At 36.8% G+C, this 16423-nt stretch overlaps 1 protein-coding gene across 2 annotated transcripts; it reads right to left on the reverse strand.

The window, feature by feature from the left end:
* Nucleotides 1–8620: 8620 nt before the first annotated feature.
* Nucleotides 8621–16161, reverse strand: GAL (galanin and GMAP prepropeptide). Of its 2 annotated transcripts, XM_057410952.1 has the most exons (6): nt 16050–16161; nt 15311–15365; nt 14257–14328; nt 13778–13864; nt 10579–10656; nt 8621–8936 (listed from the first exon to the last, which is right to left on the reverse strand). In XM_057410952.1, exons 1-6 carry the CDS (start codon nt 16128–16130, stop codon nt 8884–8886), a joined length of 426 nt encoding a protein of 141 aa, XP_057266935.1. In that variant the 5' UTR covers nt 16131–16161; the 3' UTR covers nt 8621–8883. The 2 variants fall into 2 exon arrangements, with proteins under 2 accessions (XP_057266935.1, XP_057266936.1); XM_057410953.1 differs by lacking the exon at nt 14257–14328 and having other exon boundaries at nt 16050–16155.
* Nucleotides 16162–16423: the final 262 nt, after the last annotated feature.

Raw genomic sequence — 16423 nt, forward strand, 5'->3', positions numbered from 1 at the left:
ACCAGAGAGCGGTGTGTGCAAACTGGGTCCCTGAAACTGAAGCCTTTTATTGCAAATATTCAGCTTTGAACTTCTGTCAAAGTCCATGTTGTTAGTCCACAAAAGTAAATCTAGGAATCCTTAGTGTAGAGAACAATAAGTCACAGAATCCACAGAACAAGTGCCAAAGGTCTGACTGTCATAAAAAGTTATGCCTAAATCCAGATTTTCCCTGTCTCATTCAAGTCACCAACCCCACATTCTGCTGTTTAGATGCAGCCTGGGATTGTTTTTTTGTGGGAGGATTTTTATTTTCTCTATGTAATTTATTTGTCTGTATTTAAGCTGGTGCGCTGACTAGCAAGGTACAGAAGTTCCCTCAAATAACTAAAAATGGGGAACATTCTCACCCAGTCCCTCGATGAGATATTTATAAGAAAACTTATTTGCACTTTGAGATTTGCACTAACAGAAAGATATACCTCAGAAGCTGCCCTATAACTTCTTGACAAGATTGTTTTCTAGAGAGTGGACTACACTAATTTTTCCGATTGATAGTGTAAAACAGGAGTTTTTTGCCCCATTATTTCTCATTAAAACAATGGTAAAGCATCCAGACAACCACTGCACAAGACTCTTGTGGGTTTTATTACCTGACTTATGTCCTTAATTTTTGTCATACTAATAGAAGGATGTTTTTAAAATAACAACATACAGTGGGTATGTATCACTTAGTCACTGCATTTCTCTCTGTTGGTCAGTACACAGTGTTTTATTGGTTCTCTTCTCCTGTTTCTTCCTGTTTTCTAAAGCAACTACTGTTCTTTGCAATTACAACTCTAGGTAAATCAGACATTTGCATGTCTTTAAAGCTATTCTGTTAAGCACTCTTTAGCGTTTTCATGTGGAGCGCTATTACCACCTTGTGGCCATTTAGGCCATCTATTATTGAACTCAAGAAGAGTAGGGCTTGGTATACTGCAGCCTCCTAAATTGGCAGCCTTCTCTGCTTCATAGTTATCCTTTGCTTTCATCTGGCTGCACAAAAATAAGAGAATGAAAGAATAAAGAACAAGCAACCCTTACATGTTCTGTGTATTATTCGAAAATCAAAACCATTTCTTTAACAGAAAAAAAAAAAATGAAAAAGGCCTTAAATCTTGATCCTGCAAATGCTTGAACCTTTTCTTCTGGAACCCCTTACCATGTTTTCCCCAAAGTTTAGCATGTTGTGGTTGTTTACCTTTAGGAAAAGAATCCAAAAGGGTTGTAAGAAAGGGCATAGTAACTGTCTGGAGACATTCCGAGTGTTCAGTAACAGCAAAGGGAAAAATTATTCAGAGAATCCTCACAGAATATCAGAACAGTTTGGACTGGAATGGACCTCAAAGCTCATCCAGTTCCAATCCCCTGCCATGGCTTGGGACACCTTCCACTAGACCAGGATTCCAAAAGCTCCATCCAACCTTCTCATGTCTGTGGTCGCTAAAATAAGTGTTTGGTAGAAAGGCAGAAAGAAAATTTCAGTTCTGTACCAGGAAATGCTTTCTAATCAGAAACACGGGCTGGTTTGTTGGAGGGATTGTGCAGACTTTAACACTGGAGGTCTTACAAACTGGCTCTCTTGAGATATGGTTATAAGCAACTGATCTTGGAGAATAATTTAGACGAACTCTCGAGTTCCTTTCCTGATGAACAGTTTATGAGCTGAAGAATTATTGGATTTAAAAGTGGTAAAAGAAGTCCCTCTGTGAGGAATTCTTGGCATTTCTTTGGTAGATTGGTTAGCTTGATAGTGTGTGTGTTGGGAAAGGATGCAATGACAGAATAATTTCCTGTTATGTAAGAACTGGCTTCTGAATGAAAAAAGTTTTGCCTAGAATCCTTCCATAGATTTCTTCTGTCTTTCTTTTCTTGTATAAATTAATAAAGATAAGGCTACCAAAGCTACAAGAAAGAGTTACCAGGGGCTAACTTCTTACTTGTGTTAGAGCCATAGAAAATTCCTGTTGACACAACTTTAGTAGCTGTATTATGTATCTCCCACCAACACCAGCATCAATCTTCAAGCTCTCTCTTCTCTGCTAACTTAAAAAGAAATTGTTGGCCCCAAGGTCAGCACGAAGTTAAGTCCCTGCTGATACACACTTACTTCCAAATGCTGCAGTTTAAAGATTATATGTAGCTTTGTCATTGAAAAAGATACCCAGAAACCACAAGCGTGGCCACCTGTGGATTCCCAAAATCCTGGCAGCATGGTGTAACTTCCAATTCCAGCTATAGGGGCTTGCCTCTGTTGAGACTAAAAACCCAAAGGGACAAATAATTCAGGTAGCAGTATGAAATCATTCTGTTTAACAGCTGTTTGAACAAAACATCTTCTCTTACATTACCTCTTAACACTTGCTTTTCAACTGGTATAAATCCATGCTGTTTCCCAGAACTCAACACATTATTTTAGTTTGTAGCATTCCAGCCATTGGCATTCTAGCTCCTCAGCAGTTAGCTACCAAGCAAGTGGAGCAGAACCCTGGCTTGGCTGAGCAGGGATCTTCCTCTTGAACTTAGGTGGAAAAGTTTATGGGCATTGGAAGAAAGGACGGGTGAGACAGGAGCAACAGAGACACTGACACTATAGGGAGAAAATTCATGCAGCCAAAGCCCGCTTGGCTGACTGTATTTGAGAGTGCAAGGCATTCTGTGTTGTGGAAGCAGAAGGTATGACCCATGTTACAGGTGGGCTCAGAGCTTGTAATGACAATTTTGCTATGTGTTTACCCTGACATTTTGCTAGGAGGTTTTTGTCCTTGAGGTGTTGGCAAGATCATTTTGTTTGCTGCTAACATCACATTTCTGCTTAGATATATGTAAACTAATAGTAAGACCAACTTTTGATAGCTCAAGTTAGTAGTGTTCTCCAGGCTTTCACTTATAAAGGGTCAGGTTTTTGAATGTATTTTGGCATCCTATGGTTCCTATTGGTATCAAGTTGGATTTATAAGAGCACACAATTTCTTGCTTTAATAATAGTTGAGATTGCATGTAAGTAATTAAAATTTCAAATCTTTTTGGTCGGTCAGCAGCTGACCTCTCTTCCCCTAAGTCCAGAAAAGCGTGTTCTGCATCTCAAATTCATGCCTCCAAAAAATCTGACTTTGAATCACTCTTGAAAACAGGGGAGTAGAATCCTTTATTGCTTTGATTCTTCTGAAAAATGTACCTCAAGTCTGTCCACAGGTGTGATTTCACTGAGTTCACAAAAGGTAATGTGGTAAAAATTGTTTTGCTTTATTTTATTGGGGGGGGAGCTTTGGGGGGTTTTGGGGGTTTTTTTTGGTGGTTTTTTTTTTCCATAGTGGAAAACATTCTTTCTGTCTGAGGTAAAGAATAATGTAAATGAGTAATACCTACTACAGATCATAAAAGGAAAAAATGTATTATATCTGCTTCCTTTTACCCAGCCATGAATATCTGGCTTGTCAACACTGTCACAAATATGTATTTTTGGTAATTACTGTGTTTTATGCTAACAGACAGCTACAGTGGGAAGAAGAATACCAAAATAATGATTAACACAACTGAACTATTATGTTTAATCAAACTGAGTTTTGGAAACATATGTTTGAGGGCTGTGGTGAGAGGGAAAGTACTGGCTATAATGGGCTCTGAAAAAGGAATTCAAATGAAAATGGACCAAAAGGCAGAGAATAATGTAAATATATTTGTTTAAAGGTGCTATATAGTTTGAAGTACATAAAATTAATGAAGATTTCACAGGTGTGGGGATACTTCTAAATAAGTATCATACTTCTAAATATCAGACACAGTATCATTTCATCATTTCTTTTATAGCTAGAATCACTACATTGTTCTGAAGGCCCAAAGTGACAGAAGGATTTAATGAAGAATGCACTTTGCAGCAGGCAGGGGGAGTGTTGTTTATGAAATGAGCACAGCCATAGCTTTCGATTCTGAAATTATGTTCAGATCTGAGATTTATTAAAATGAGGGTTTTTTTAATAACGCTGCTCCACTGGATGAAGTCGGTTCTTAACTGATGGAATTAAACCTACTTTTAAGGTCATTGCTACCACTAGACTGAGTTTCCTAGGTCAGGATTTGACACTCATATGTTGTCTTTGGAGAGCTGTGACTAAGTAGGTGACCAGGATGAAAGCCAAGCAGGCACAATTTGCAAAACCGTGTATTGTAAAGTGGTGCAAAAATGTAATGCTTAGCTGTATAATCGCGGTTATTTTTCCAGTCTGTTCCTATTGGTCCTCTACATCTTAGGGCCTAGGTTCATTCTGCCAATGAATTTAAATGGTTACTCTGGACTGGGGGCCAAGGCACACTCTCCAGCTAGTGGAGAGAGAAGGTGATTAAGGTCTTCGCTTAGCAGAACTAACGTTCAAGTGCCTAGAGCTCCTGTGAACAGTGCCATAAACAGTTACCCGATATGTGTCCCCAAACACTGATTTGCAGAAGAGGTGCATAAAATTCTCACACAAATCTTTGTAGACTCCTTTGAGTAGTGTTTTAAGAGCTGCAGAGAACAGTAGATGCGAAAACCACCAGAAAGCTAATGATTCCTGTATCTACTATCTTTTAGATTAGGAGTTCTACAGAAATAGCACAGCCATAAGAAACTGAAGAGCTTAGGGAAGCAGGATGTTATTCCCCTACACTGACATCCGAATAAAAAGTAAACAAAAAATACTCGTTCTACTAATATGACATAGGAACTCATATTGAAGTAAGTAATCGGAGCCTCAGTTTTTAATCGTGTCAAGAAATACCACCTTTAATATTGATACATGTAAATAATAGTAATAATATTCATAAATCAGATCAATTATTTTCCAATAGAATGATTTTTTATGAAATAAGAGTATAATTTCAAGGAATCATATGACTTCATAAACATTCTGAAGGGGAAATGATAGAAACAATCTGTTCTGAATTAATTATTTAAGTGTAAGTGGTAAATAGTCAATATTTATATTAGGTACAGTACTGAAGGAAAAAAAATATGCAAAAGGAATGGAACATTTTATCTTGATTTGAGATAGGTTGTATTTTGGCATTTTAGAATGTCCCCTCAGACAGATATTCCATATGAGATTCAAGTCTTCCAGCACTCAGGCTGTATGATTTATATGTACTTAATTAGTGGAGAATCCATGGACATCAATTTAATTAGATATACCACGGATGACAGAACATACACAACTTGAATCTCAGGAGAATTTGATCAATATTTAGGAATAATGTAGTGCTTTGCAAGCAATGAGATTAATTCTCCTCTGCAGCTCAACTCTGGCTTTTTAAAGCTCATTTCTGGGAGTTGCCAAGTGTGGCACATGAATTGTCAAAAACCCTATGCTCTGAGGTATTAAAACTCGTAACAACTGACATCTGTATACCCAGCTACTGAATCTGAGTAATAGAGCAATCTGTGAGTTGCAGGTTTCTGTGGTTGGTCCCTATCATGCTCAGTCCTCACAAAATTAATAATAAAGAATTATGTCAAACCCATTATCAAGCCTCCTCAGACATTTTCAGTATTCTGAGTTCTAGCTAATTTTTCTATGCTAATTTGCATTCTGACCTTTACATGAGTAGACAGGTGGGAAAATACATGTATCCTGTCATCTGCTTAATGACTTCCTAATCTGAATAGACTGATGTTGGCTGTGCCGCCAGAAATTTCCTTTTTTACACTGCACTGATCTTCATTTAGACAAGTTGTAGTGAGACTTCCTGAGAGATGAAGCACTGTATGAAATTATACCTTTTTGGTTATAGGGAATATTCTTTTTCTGTTTTACCCCAAAATGTGTGATTTCCAAGTTTCTTTTGTAAGTTGGCATTAGATGCTGTGTAGATGAAGCCCTATTTAATTTATTCCTGAATTATGGATTAGGTTGTTTTATAGCTCTGCGTGCACATGTCCATAACGTGTTCTAAGAAACTATTAATCAAATTTTTTGAGGTAGTGGTTTCATTTGGACCTCAAAGGACTTTTCTTCCGTGAATAGAACTGTTTGTTTCCTTTCAGAACCTGTGGCCTCCACAATGTCCTGTGCCTGTCAGCGCCACAATTTCATCATGACATGTATGGAAAACAACTTATTTTTCTGAAGGTGGAGTTTTAAATTATTACTTTGTCACTAAATCCCTGGTCACAAAAAGTAGTGAATTTTGCTAAGCACTTTTACCACATCTAAGACTCATCATCTCTCTCCTTACTAGTCTCTTGCCAGCTAAAGTTTCAATATGTTTAGTCTCTCTCTGTGTATAGAAGTTGTTCCCTGTTGCTGAAGATATTTATCACTTTTCTCCACAGCTTTTCTGATTCTGCAGTGGTTATCATTTTTGCAATGAGCAAACTGCAGCTGGTATCAGCATTGGGAACAGTGGCATAATGATATTTTCTGGTTTGGCTTTGGTTACTTTCATTATAATTCCTGACATTTCATCTGCCTTTCTAGCTGCTGCTTACGTTTAAAATGACATCATTTAGAGGACCATGTACCAGGAGTCTAAGCTATTTTTTCGGAGATAATTCAGGCCATCATTTTGTGCATGCAAAATCAGAGTTGTTTGTGTATATACATTGCTTGCATCAGCATTCAATTTCATCTGCTATTTTGCTGTCCAGTCACTCAGCATCATGCAAGCCTCCTGTTCATTGTCAGAGTTAAATTTGCATGCGGAGTCATTTTAATTCTGGTAAACACTGTAACAAAGTTTGGCTCATTTTTTAGACTTTGGCTTTAGTCTTCGGTGCAGATGTGTGTTTCATCTAATCCTACACGAAAAAGGATTCAGTGTATGGAAATGAGAAAATAAAATCATAGAGAGGAAAGGGTTAGGGAAATTTTTATTTTTTTTTTTTTAACTGGAACTTATGACATCCTTTTATTGTCTCTTCCTGTGGAAACTAACTGATTTCAAGTTGTGGTTTAAAGGCCATCCTTTACCAGGTGTTTGAGAGGCTGATTATGGAGATATTCCAAATATTTGAAGAATGTGGGTCTGAGATGTAGTGATGTAAGACATGTTTTAGATAAATAAGAATGTTAATACAATAAAACTGTTACAGAAATTGATCTAGAACGCCCCTTTATTGTTTTTTGCTCCTTTGTTTTTGCAAAGAGCTCTAAAGGATGAAGAAACAATCTGAAAATTTTACCCCTCTATGTATTCTGGAATATTACTAGTATGTGTTTGAATGCCCTAATTATTAACTGAAAGGATAAGGACTGCCTTTAATAATTAGATTATAATGATCCTTTGTGGGTTTTATAATGTATGCCTACAGCACTGCAGCACAATGAGTAAGAGCTTTTGGGCCTCCCTGCTTAGACAGTGATGCAAATTTTCCAAGGAACTCGATCCTTTGAGTTTTCAGTATTTCAATCTCAAATATCATAATTTCAAATAGATACGCTAACAAGACTATTCCAGCTATAATGAGCTAACAGCATTCTAATTTAGGTTTCAACTTTAACAAGCTGGTAATATGCTAATTTGATTTAACTAATAACTGTTTTCTAATTTAAAACTTAATTTCTTATTTCAACAGAAAAAAAATTCAATGCTAAGATTTTGTTCTTTTTATTTGATCATAGATTCAGCTGCTTTGCCATAGAAAGATGGCTTGCTATTGAGTTTTGCAAATGGATACTAGTACTGAGCAGTCAATGAAGGAAAGTCCAAGGAAATCAATGAAAAGAATGCCTCTCTATTTTAGTGAGCTCTGCTTCAAGATTATGGTGGGAAATGTGGACATTAGTACTGAAAATGAGCATTAGGAATTACTGAACTCTACTAATGCAGAGAAGTTTGACTCTACTTTTGTTTTCACATTTTTTGAAGCCCATAAATTTACTAAATAATGCTGAACAGGCAGCACATGTGGTATTCACAGTGCACATTTCTGTATCATGTAAAAAAAAGAATAAATCCAAACCAAGCAAATCAAGTTTAGTGAAACCTTGTCTGAAGGGCTTGTTCAAAATCTCATTGGGTCTGATGAAAAGAATATTTTGTACATCTTGGAAAGTGAACAGCAGACATTAGTTCAGGTGATGAGTGATGACAAGAAGAATGCAGGCTGACTGAAACAGTGAAATAACCTTGGGGGTTCAAATTAGACATTAGCAATTTGGCAACTAGAATGTATTGCGCTACGCTAAATGTGAGATTATGTAATAAAGTTCTTAAAGACTTGTCAGTCTGTGCACTCCAATGCATAGCAGCATTTTAAAAAGATGATATTTCATTGCACTATGAATACAATGAAAGTCACCTGCATGTGAAAAAGCTTACATTCGGTATCCTCTCAAAACTTTCCTCATCCTTAATGCGACAGCTATTGTATATGGGCCTAGCTTTTTTGTATGGATTAAGCATGTATCCAACTGACTGCTGGACTCAGACCAAAGCATCTCATAAAACATTTTTTTTAATCTTAGAGTGGACTGAAGAGTTTCTTCATTAATGAACACAGACCCAGTATTCTTGGTGACATAGAAATAGAAGTCCTACACATAAATTTTGTGTAAATCTATTAATTTAACCTGGGCTTTGTATATGATATATGGTATGTATTCAATTTTAAAATAAAACAATGTAGTTGCTCTTTACTTTTATTTTAGCATTTCCCTACAGAAAAAACATACCAAGGAAAAATTTCACAATATAACTTTACAGGGGGTAAAGGTGGGGGGTGTGTGAGAAGCAAACAGAGAGACATAAACAAACAAAACAGAAGGCAGAATGCCATTTACAACTGATCAGATTAATGCAAACAATATTTCTCCTCTTTCTCTCCTTTGGATCTTCTGCTTAAAATTCAACCTAAATCTATACTACAACAAAACAAAACCACATTCTTCAAGTCTGGTTTGTTTCCTCTGGTGAAGGTAGCTCGTCACGTGCTCCCACCTCTGCAAAAAGGGAAAAATAAAAGTAGTAGCACATACGTAAGTATGCATATTAATCTTGGCAATTAAATAATGAAATACAATTTCAGTAGGATACACATTCGTGTTTTTCTTCTCAACTATAAGAGGCAAATCCTTGAACTTTTTGTATTTTAATGTATAAACCATTGGGTTTTTTATGTTAATAATTTATAATCTGATAATTATATCCTGATATAATTTCACCTTTTTAGATACAGCAATGACAGAATGACAGCATTTAAAAAGTTTAATGTTATCCAGTTATGCCTGCCATCCTACAGCCTGCTCCAGCTTTAAAGCTTGAGGGAACGATTTTTAAGAGCGAGAGCTGAAGGCCACTTTTAGTTATCACCAAAGTACTTCTTAGCAGCTAAAATGTTCACTTCATCGTGCAGATCAAAAAGCATTCCCGATTCTGAATGCTGTTAGTGGGAGTTTATCCCCTCCCCTCAAAGGAACATAACTAATATATCTAATGTAGTAAAGTTTCATTTGAGCAAAAATATTAAAGCATCTCTACCATAATAAAGCTTGGTTTTTTACCTCCTAAATCTACAGCTCTGCTTTTGTGGAAGAGTTAGTACTGGGTCTTGCTAATAAATATTGTTAAGGGATAATACAACATTCTGTGTCTTTTGAAACCTGGGAATACAAGAAATATCTCACGGAAAAGCCATTTTATATAATCTGGACATTCTGTTATTTAGTAAGCCAAATAGTAATACCATCTTTCCCTAATAAAGACAGCTGTTTGTCATTACTATCCTAAGCAGGGAATTGTTACAACTTTTTTTATTCATTTGTCACAGGGAATAAGCAATTTGTATTTCTTCCATTCTGTTATTTTCTTTGCAAGTTTATATTATATTTTTGACTATTTTGTAGACAGTTTCAGAGCTGTCTGAAGCTCAGACTTTTGTTTGAGTTTAGCTTTGTTTCAAATAAAAAATAATGACAACTCGGGAGCAGCCAGATTTCTTTTTCATGTAATGCTATAATAAAGTATATACCATTCTTATAGAATCAGCTGTAAACTCATTTTTACAATTTTTGTCACAATTTTGAGACTCCACAGGGTTTTTACTAGCAGCATTTTGAGCTGTTTGCCAACACTGAGCTTACCATTGTTGCAATTTCATGATGTGATTTTATTGCAGAGCACATGTGAAAGGGAGCTGTATTTCTTTTGCCACCAGCAAGTGTTTCAGAATTTCAACCGTTCTTGGCATTAAACTGAAGTCTTATTGAATTGATTTATACTAACTTCCATGTAATCAGTCTGTATTTAGTTTGTTTTCAACTCTTCTAAAAGCTGAGTCCACACAATTTTAGTGGTAGCTGTTATTATTTTCACAGTGCCCAGAGTAAATTAAGTGATATTAGAACCCTGCTCTATTGGGTATTCATTGACCTGCAGATTGGCAGGACCACATGCACTCTTTAAATCAGGCCTATTCCTAAGTGCACTAAACTGGAATTGACAGTTCCTTGCTGCCTCGAGAGATTCTGCTCTAAGTCTTGCACACTCAAATCTGTAGCAGACATGTACTTTCAAGGATAAGAATATCTTTCCAGTTAAGTTTCACACCAGAAAGTGAGAAAGATTAAAAAGATACTCACTAACCTTTAAGATGCAAGTAAGTCAAAAATTCAATTATTGTGCGCACAATACTTTCATCAGCCAGTGGTCTTCCAAGGTTCCCTATAAAACAAATGGGTTGTTACTTCATGTTAGCATGGTAAAAAGATCTGTTGTATGTGACATTGTGGCTGGGTTTATGAGTACTCTCAAAACAAAGCTATCTGAAGTCTCTTTTCTCTTAAAATCCTTAACTAAACACCTCCTTTCATGGAAGAGTAAAGCCACGTAAAGGTAGGTAACTGTAATTCTCAGAATCGAAATTGCCCAGCTTTGTATGCTATTGCTGCATAGGAGCTGCTTTGACATCTTAATGGTCATGATCTTAAAGGCCTTATGAGTTAAGTTGCAGAAAATTTATCCTCTATTCTCTATTCCCTCAATGTCCACTAGCCTCAGACTGAAGGGAAAGGTAAATTCAGCAAGCAAATTCATCAGCTTCGCAGAACAGAAGTTCTTTGGATAGTCTGACTTTGTTCGAAATAATCCACTCACAATAAAGTAGTGAATTGTGGCCCAAAAGCTCAGAAAAGTATGTTTTTATATCTAATACAACATACTCCTCTGATCCTATGTGAGTAGACCTTTTGATGTTTTTTAAACGGCCCAGTTTATCAAGCTCCCTGGGAGCTTGTTATTGCACTTTGGGAGGTAGAGAAGTATGCTTTCTGTGTCTACTAAAAAAAGAAAAAAAGAAAATGAAGAAGAGAGGGTAGGAGGAAGTTATCTTGCTTTTTATCAGCAGGATGAATGATTGTTCTATATTGGAGAACAAAGAAGAGGTAATTTCCATATAAGATTTTTTAGTTCTCTACATACAGATCAGACGGGTACAAGCATCTGGCTGACACTCCATTATTACATCACTGAAAATACTATCCCTTGGTAGTACCATAGAGAACGTGTTTAATCTCAGAAAAGTCTGAAAGACTGACTTTGCAGCAGGAGGAGTGCTTCCATAATGGAAGGGAAGCTTTTAGGGCTCTAGTGGCATACAGGTCAAAAGCCTAGCACAAATAAACAATATTGATGGGGAACTGTGAGGGACACAGAGGTTTCCGGTACACAGAGAATCAGCATTTAAGAATCTATTTAAGGAATTTGCTTCTAAAAGTCTTGAAATCTAGTCTTTGAACTGACACAAAGATGCTCTTATTACATACGTTGATAATACTTGTGGTATTTGAAGCTTTCCTTAATTTTTATTCCCAACCTAAGCTGTTATGGATCTTTGTTATGACTAATCTTTATATTAGTAGGTTACTGACGCAGAATTTTTTACCAATTCATATCTGTTGGATGAATATTTTTCTTCAGCGACTCAGGCATATCGTACATGAATATTTCTATATACTCTATTGACCTAAGTTCTGCATAGCAGAATAGATACTTGCAGGTTCTAGTAAAGAAACAGCTATGCAATTCTTTTCATGAGTTCTTTTGCAGTAATAACATGTTAAGATACTTTTTTAAGCAATCAGCAAAATTTAGCTTAATAAAATTTCTTCTTTTTCAATTAAAGTAAGAATCCCGAGTTCCTTACCCAAGTTTTATATTCAAATATCCTTTGGATAGGTACTCTATAATGAACTTCAGCTTCTAAGAAAACTTTTGATGAGAGAAGAGCATCTAAAATTATGTTCTTAACAGAGGCATTTATATGAATTTTCAGGTCACACTAATTTTAGAGTTGCAGGAGTACCTGGCAAAAAGAGTTCCATAACTCCTAAAAATCATATTCATGTAAAGGAGCTCGTAGTATACCCCCAAATGGCAACATGCTGCTGCATGAACTTCTCTCTTAGATTACAAATGCCTTCCTTTCACATTGTTTCTGACTGCCGAAGTATTATTTTTACACCAGTGTTTGAAGTAGGATCTTCTTTTTCTTTCCTTTTCTCTTAAAAAGAAGAACACCAAACCACCACCACCAAAACAACAAACAAATCAACTGCCACCAAAACACCACACACACAACCCCACTATGCAGCTATGTATCAGAAAAAAATTGACAGTCTGTTCAGAGAAAGTAACAATTAGGAGCTAAATTGACAGTCATTCTGAGAATATAACAACTAGGAAATACATTAGTGTTACTCTTCTACTTACAAAGTAATCATGACCATAAATTTATAATTGAGCACTTTTCATTTATGAACTTATTTAGCATTAGACACATTTACATTGTGCTGGGTGGATTTAAAATTGCCTGTAAGAGCTCAGGGGCTGGGGCTTTGTCTTCCCTCATTAGTGCAGTGATGAGCACACTAGTACTGAAGTAAGCACTGCTTTCTTCAGCTGAGTGGGGAACAGATCACTTTAACAGTCTAAAGATGAGGTTCATCCCAGTCCACTTTAGAGGTCTGCAGCAGATTTGCTTTCTCCTTAGGAAAAATAACCTGGGTTTGTTTTTTCCAGAACTTTCTAGATCTTATTCTGGAGCAGGTTGTCAAAATAAACCCTAAGAGTGTCAGCTTCTCTTCCTAAGGGAATCCAGGCATCTATTGTAGAGGGCCAACTTTGGATGATGAACCCGGAACCAATGAAAAAACCTTTTCATTGTCATTTATTACACTCTGATACATGCAACCTCAAAACATTATGTTGACTTGACTTCAGTTTTGACCAGGTTCTCAATCTCTTGATGAAAATAACCCATCTTGCTTAAGTATAGAAAATATTGCACTTAACATTGACTTTTTGAAGCAATGAGATCTCTTACAACATGTGCCATGCAGCTTTGAAGTCTGGTTTCAGCTCTCAAGTGTGTGTGGGGGACACCAAAGAAATAAATCCCAACACACACAACTTCGCAGTTTCTATAGCTGTTCTTACTGGAAGACTTCTTTGTGGCTCACTTTGGTGGAAAAAAAACATCTAGGGTGACATCTGAAATACTTATTTGAACTTATGAAAAAAAACCCTAGGTTTATTCAAAGTAATATGATCTATTATACTTTAAAAGCAACATAACTGTACTTTTCCCTAGGCACCAAGATGTCTTAAACAATGACCGCATACAAAGAGCACACTGAATGGCCAAATTTCATTTTTCTCCTTGCAGGTGGTTATTAGGTTTTCTGTTAAAGCCTTGTGCCTAGGTAGTCAATCAACTCAAGAACAGTAAATAAATTAATAAACATGCAAACTAAATGAAAAATACCAGCTTTCAGAATTTCGTTACCCGCTTTAATATCCTCCTCAGGCTGTATTTCACGTTTGCCAGTGAAACCATGTTTGTCATTAAAAGATCTGTGGTTATCTACTGCATCTGGTAAACAAAATATCAGAAGAGTTAATTGACTTAACAACAGCCTTTGATATATTGCTTACTTTTCACGGATTTCAAAGATCAGAATGGGGACTTTTGATGCACAAAATGGTGAAGCAGCAATTAATGCATCAATAAAGAACAAACTCAGAAGAAAGGTTATTTTTTTAATGATTCATGACTTACAGACCCTGTCCTGTACTATGCACTTGCTGAAGCCATTACTGAATTCAGAGGAAGTTGTAAAAGAAGTGTAGCTTTGTACATTCATGTGTAATTTGGGAAGTTATTTTTGCTACTCTTTCCTTTAGTTTTAGAGAATGTTGCCAGTAAGTCTGCTTAAAAGAAAACTACAGATAGTTTTTGAAGGTTATTCACATAAACTATCTTACATGCCCCTGGTGCCTCTTCTCTCCCCCTTGCAGTGGGCATTTCGTTTATCAGTAAAAGCTGATCAATACGACCTGCAACAAAGGATGATTCCTATTATCCAGTCTTAGATAAATGGCATTTTGACAAGTACATTTCCCCACAGTGTGTTTGCCAATTTTGTTAGATCTGCTTCAGGGCAAATATACTTTCAGACATTTACAGACACATTCTATGATTCTAATATGTTTAAGAATGCATTAATGCTTTTTTTAGCTAACTTTAGGGATATTTACTACGACTTTGCATTTTTTTTTTAAGGTAGCTGTAGTATTTGTCATATATAACAGAATGAAAAATATAGAAGCATCGCTAATGAATGTTATTACATTAACAAGAAACAATGGTAGAAGGACAGATATTTGAGACAGCTTAACACTGCATGTCACTTTTCTTATGATCTACATTTGTGATTCTCCATTTTTGTAAATCAATGTGTTCCTGTATTTTAAAAACCTTGTACAGTAACTATTTTTCACATAGTGAACTGTTAATATTTAGTTGCAAGTTTGTATGTTATTGTTTTAATTTGGTGTGCTTTAATTGGGAGGATGAGAGGGGGAGTAGTATAGAAAAGCCAGGCAGCAAAGCCATTTTCAAATAGAATTAAAGGTGAAATCTGAATTATTTTGAGAAGTCCCCAAATACCACATTTTGTCATTCTTCCCTTCACATCTAAGGCACTAGAACACTTTGGAAGGGGGATGGTATTTGTTATATGAAAAATACATTTCAGAAGCACAAAGAGGGACCAGATGTGTTTCTGGATATAAAGCATCACAGCACAGCTCTGCTTTAGAAAAAACAGGAGTTGGCTAAGATAATTCTATGATACATGCAATAAACATCTAAATGAGTGTTCTCAGAAATTAGTTTCTTCAGTCTTGCAGGTTTAGGTGGAATTACGGTATTCATAGAAAAGTAATCAGCACACCAACGTAAGCTGGTTTACAAGGACGAAAAAAGCTAAACTTCTGAATTTTGAAATTAAGAAAAGCACACAAGTGCTTGACTTACGTGGCCCAAGCAGGTAACCAGCGCTATTCAAAGTCCAGCCCCTTTTTTCTTTTGCCTTAAAGAAAAAGAATGCAGGTATGCTATTGCATGAACTACACAGTGCTTCCTGAAGACAAAGCAGACAGCACTCTAATTGACATTCTTGTAGCAGAAAATATCTTCTGAAAGCTCCAAATCCAGAGATATTGTAGAAAATATAAGCCAATAATCTTGAAGCAAACTGTGAACTCTTGCCCTCTCCCCACCTAAGTCAATGATGCTGCTATTGACACCATGTGGTGTGCAGATTTCACACCATGTAAGTGAAACTGCAAATGACACTTAGGAGGCAGAAATTTAGACTATACTCCCCAAGTTTATATTACTACCCGATAATCACCTTAACAAACAGCTACATTTTCTTTTAGTTGTGTGGACTTACACAGCAGTCTCTAAAAAAGTCCATACATGAACCATCTTTTCCAAGTCAGATGGGACATTCATTCAATTTTGGTCTATAAACTAGGCACTCCTTTTCCTCTTTAGCCATATTACTTGTTTACAAGGGAGCTAGTATTTAAAAATCCCCAAATTCTTAACTAGAAATCTGTTATACTCAAAACATTTTTAGGTGTTGCATCTGTCTAACCCCTACATAAAAATACAGTGTATATCACTGCAAGGTTTACTGTTATTTGACAGCTGAGACACGGATGCTGCCCAATGGGTAAGGACCTCCAATGGTGAAGTTAGTACTTACTGAGAAAACCAGTCCAATTGCTTCTGACAGGGTGGCACAAAGGATTAAAGACAGAAACAGGAAACTAGTGCACCTCTGCATCTGGAAAGAAACAGTGTTACAGCAAGCGGTCCGAGATACCGCTTTGCCTGGATCCCCCGGGGCACTGCGAGCATCCCCGCAGCGGGTGCCGAATTGGCACCCAAATTCCCACTGGGAAAGAGGCCGCGAGGGGAAGTACCTTGATCTGGAGAGCCACGGGCTTTTTCTCACCGCGGTCGCCGGGCTGCAGTCCCGCGGATGATCGCTCACTGCATGTCCGCAGGTGCGGACCTACACTCTCGACCAGGGCTCCCTCCGCGCTTTATGGGCTGCAGCGCGGCCGCGCAGGAGGG

The sequence above is a fragment of the Pezoporus wallicus genome, unplaced genomic scaffold, assembly GCF_028554395.1.
Source record: "Pezoporus wallicus isolate ANWC-B61680 ecotype Strahan unplaced genomic scaffold, APGP_CSIRO_Pwel_v1 contig_5958, whole genome shotgun sequence".
NCBI classification, from domain to species: Eukaryota; Metazoa; Chordata; class Aves; order Psittaciformes; family Psittacidae; genus Pezoporus; species Pezoporus wallicus.

Coding starts and splice junctions, on each gene's coding strand:
- GAL (XM_057410952.1), bottom strand. CDS start 16,130: ATGCAGAGGTGCACTAGTTTCCTGTTTCTGTCTTTAATCCTTTGTGCC. Junction 15,366..16,049: donor CAATTGGACTGGTTTTCTCA/GTAAGTACTAAC, acceptor TTTTTCTTTAAG/GCAAAAGAAAAAAGGGGCTG. Junction 13,865..14,256: donor AGAAGAGGCACCAGGGGCAT/GTAAGATAGTTT, acceptor TTTGTTTACCAG/ATGCAGTAGATAACCACAGA.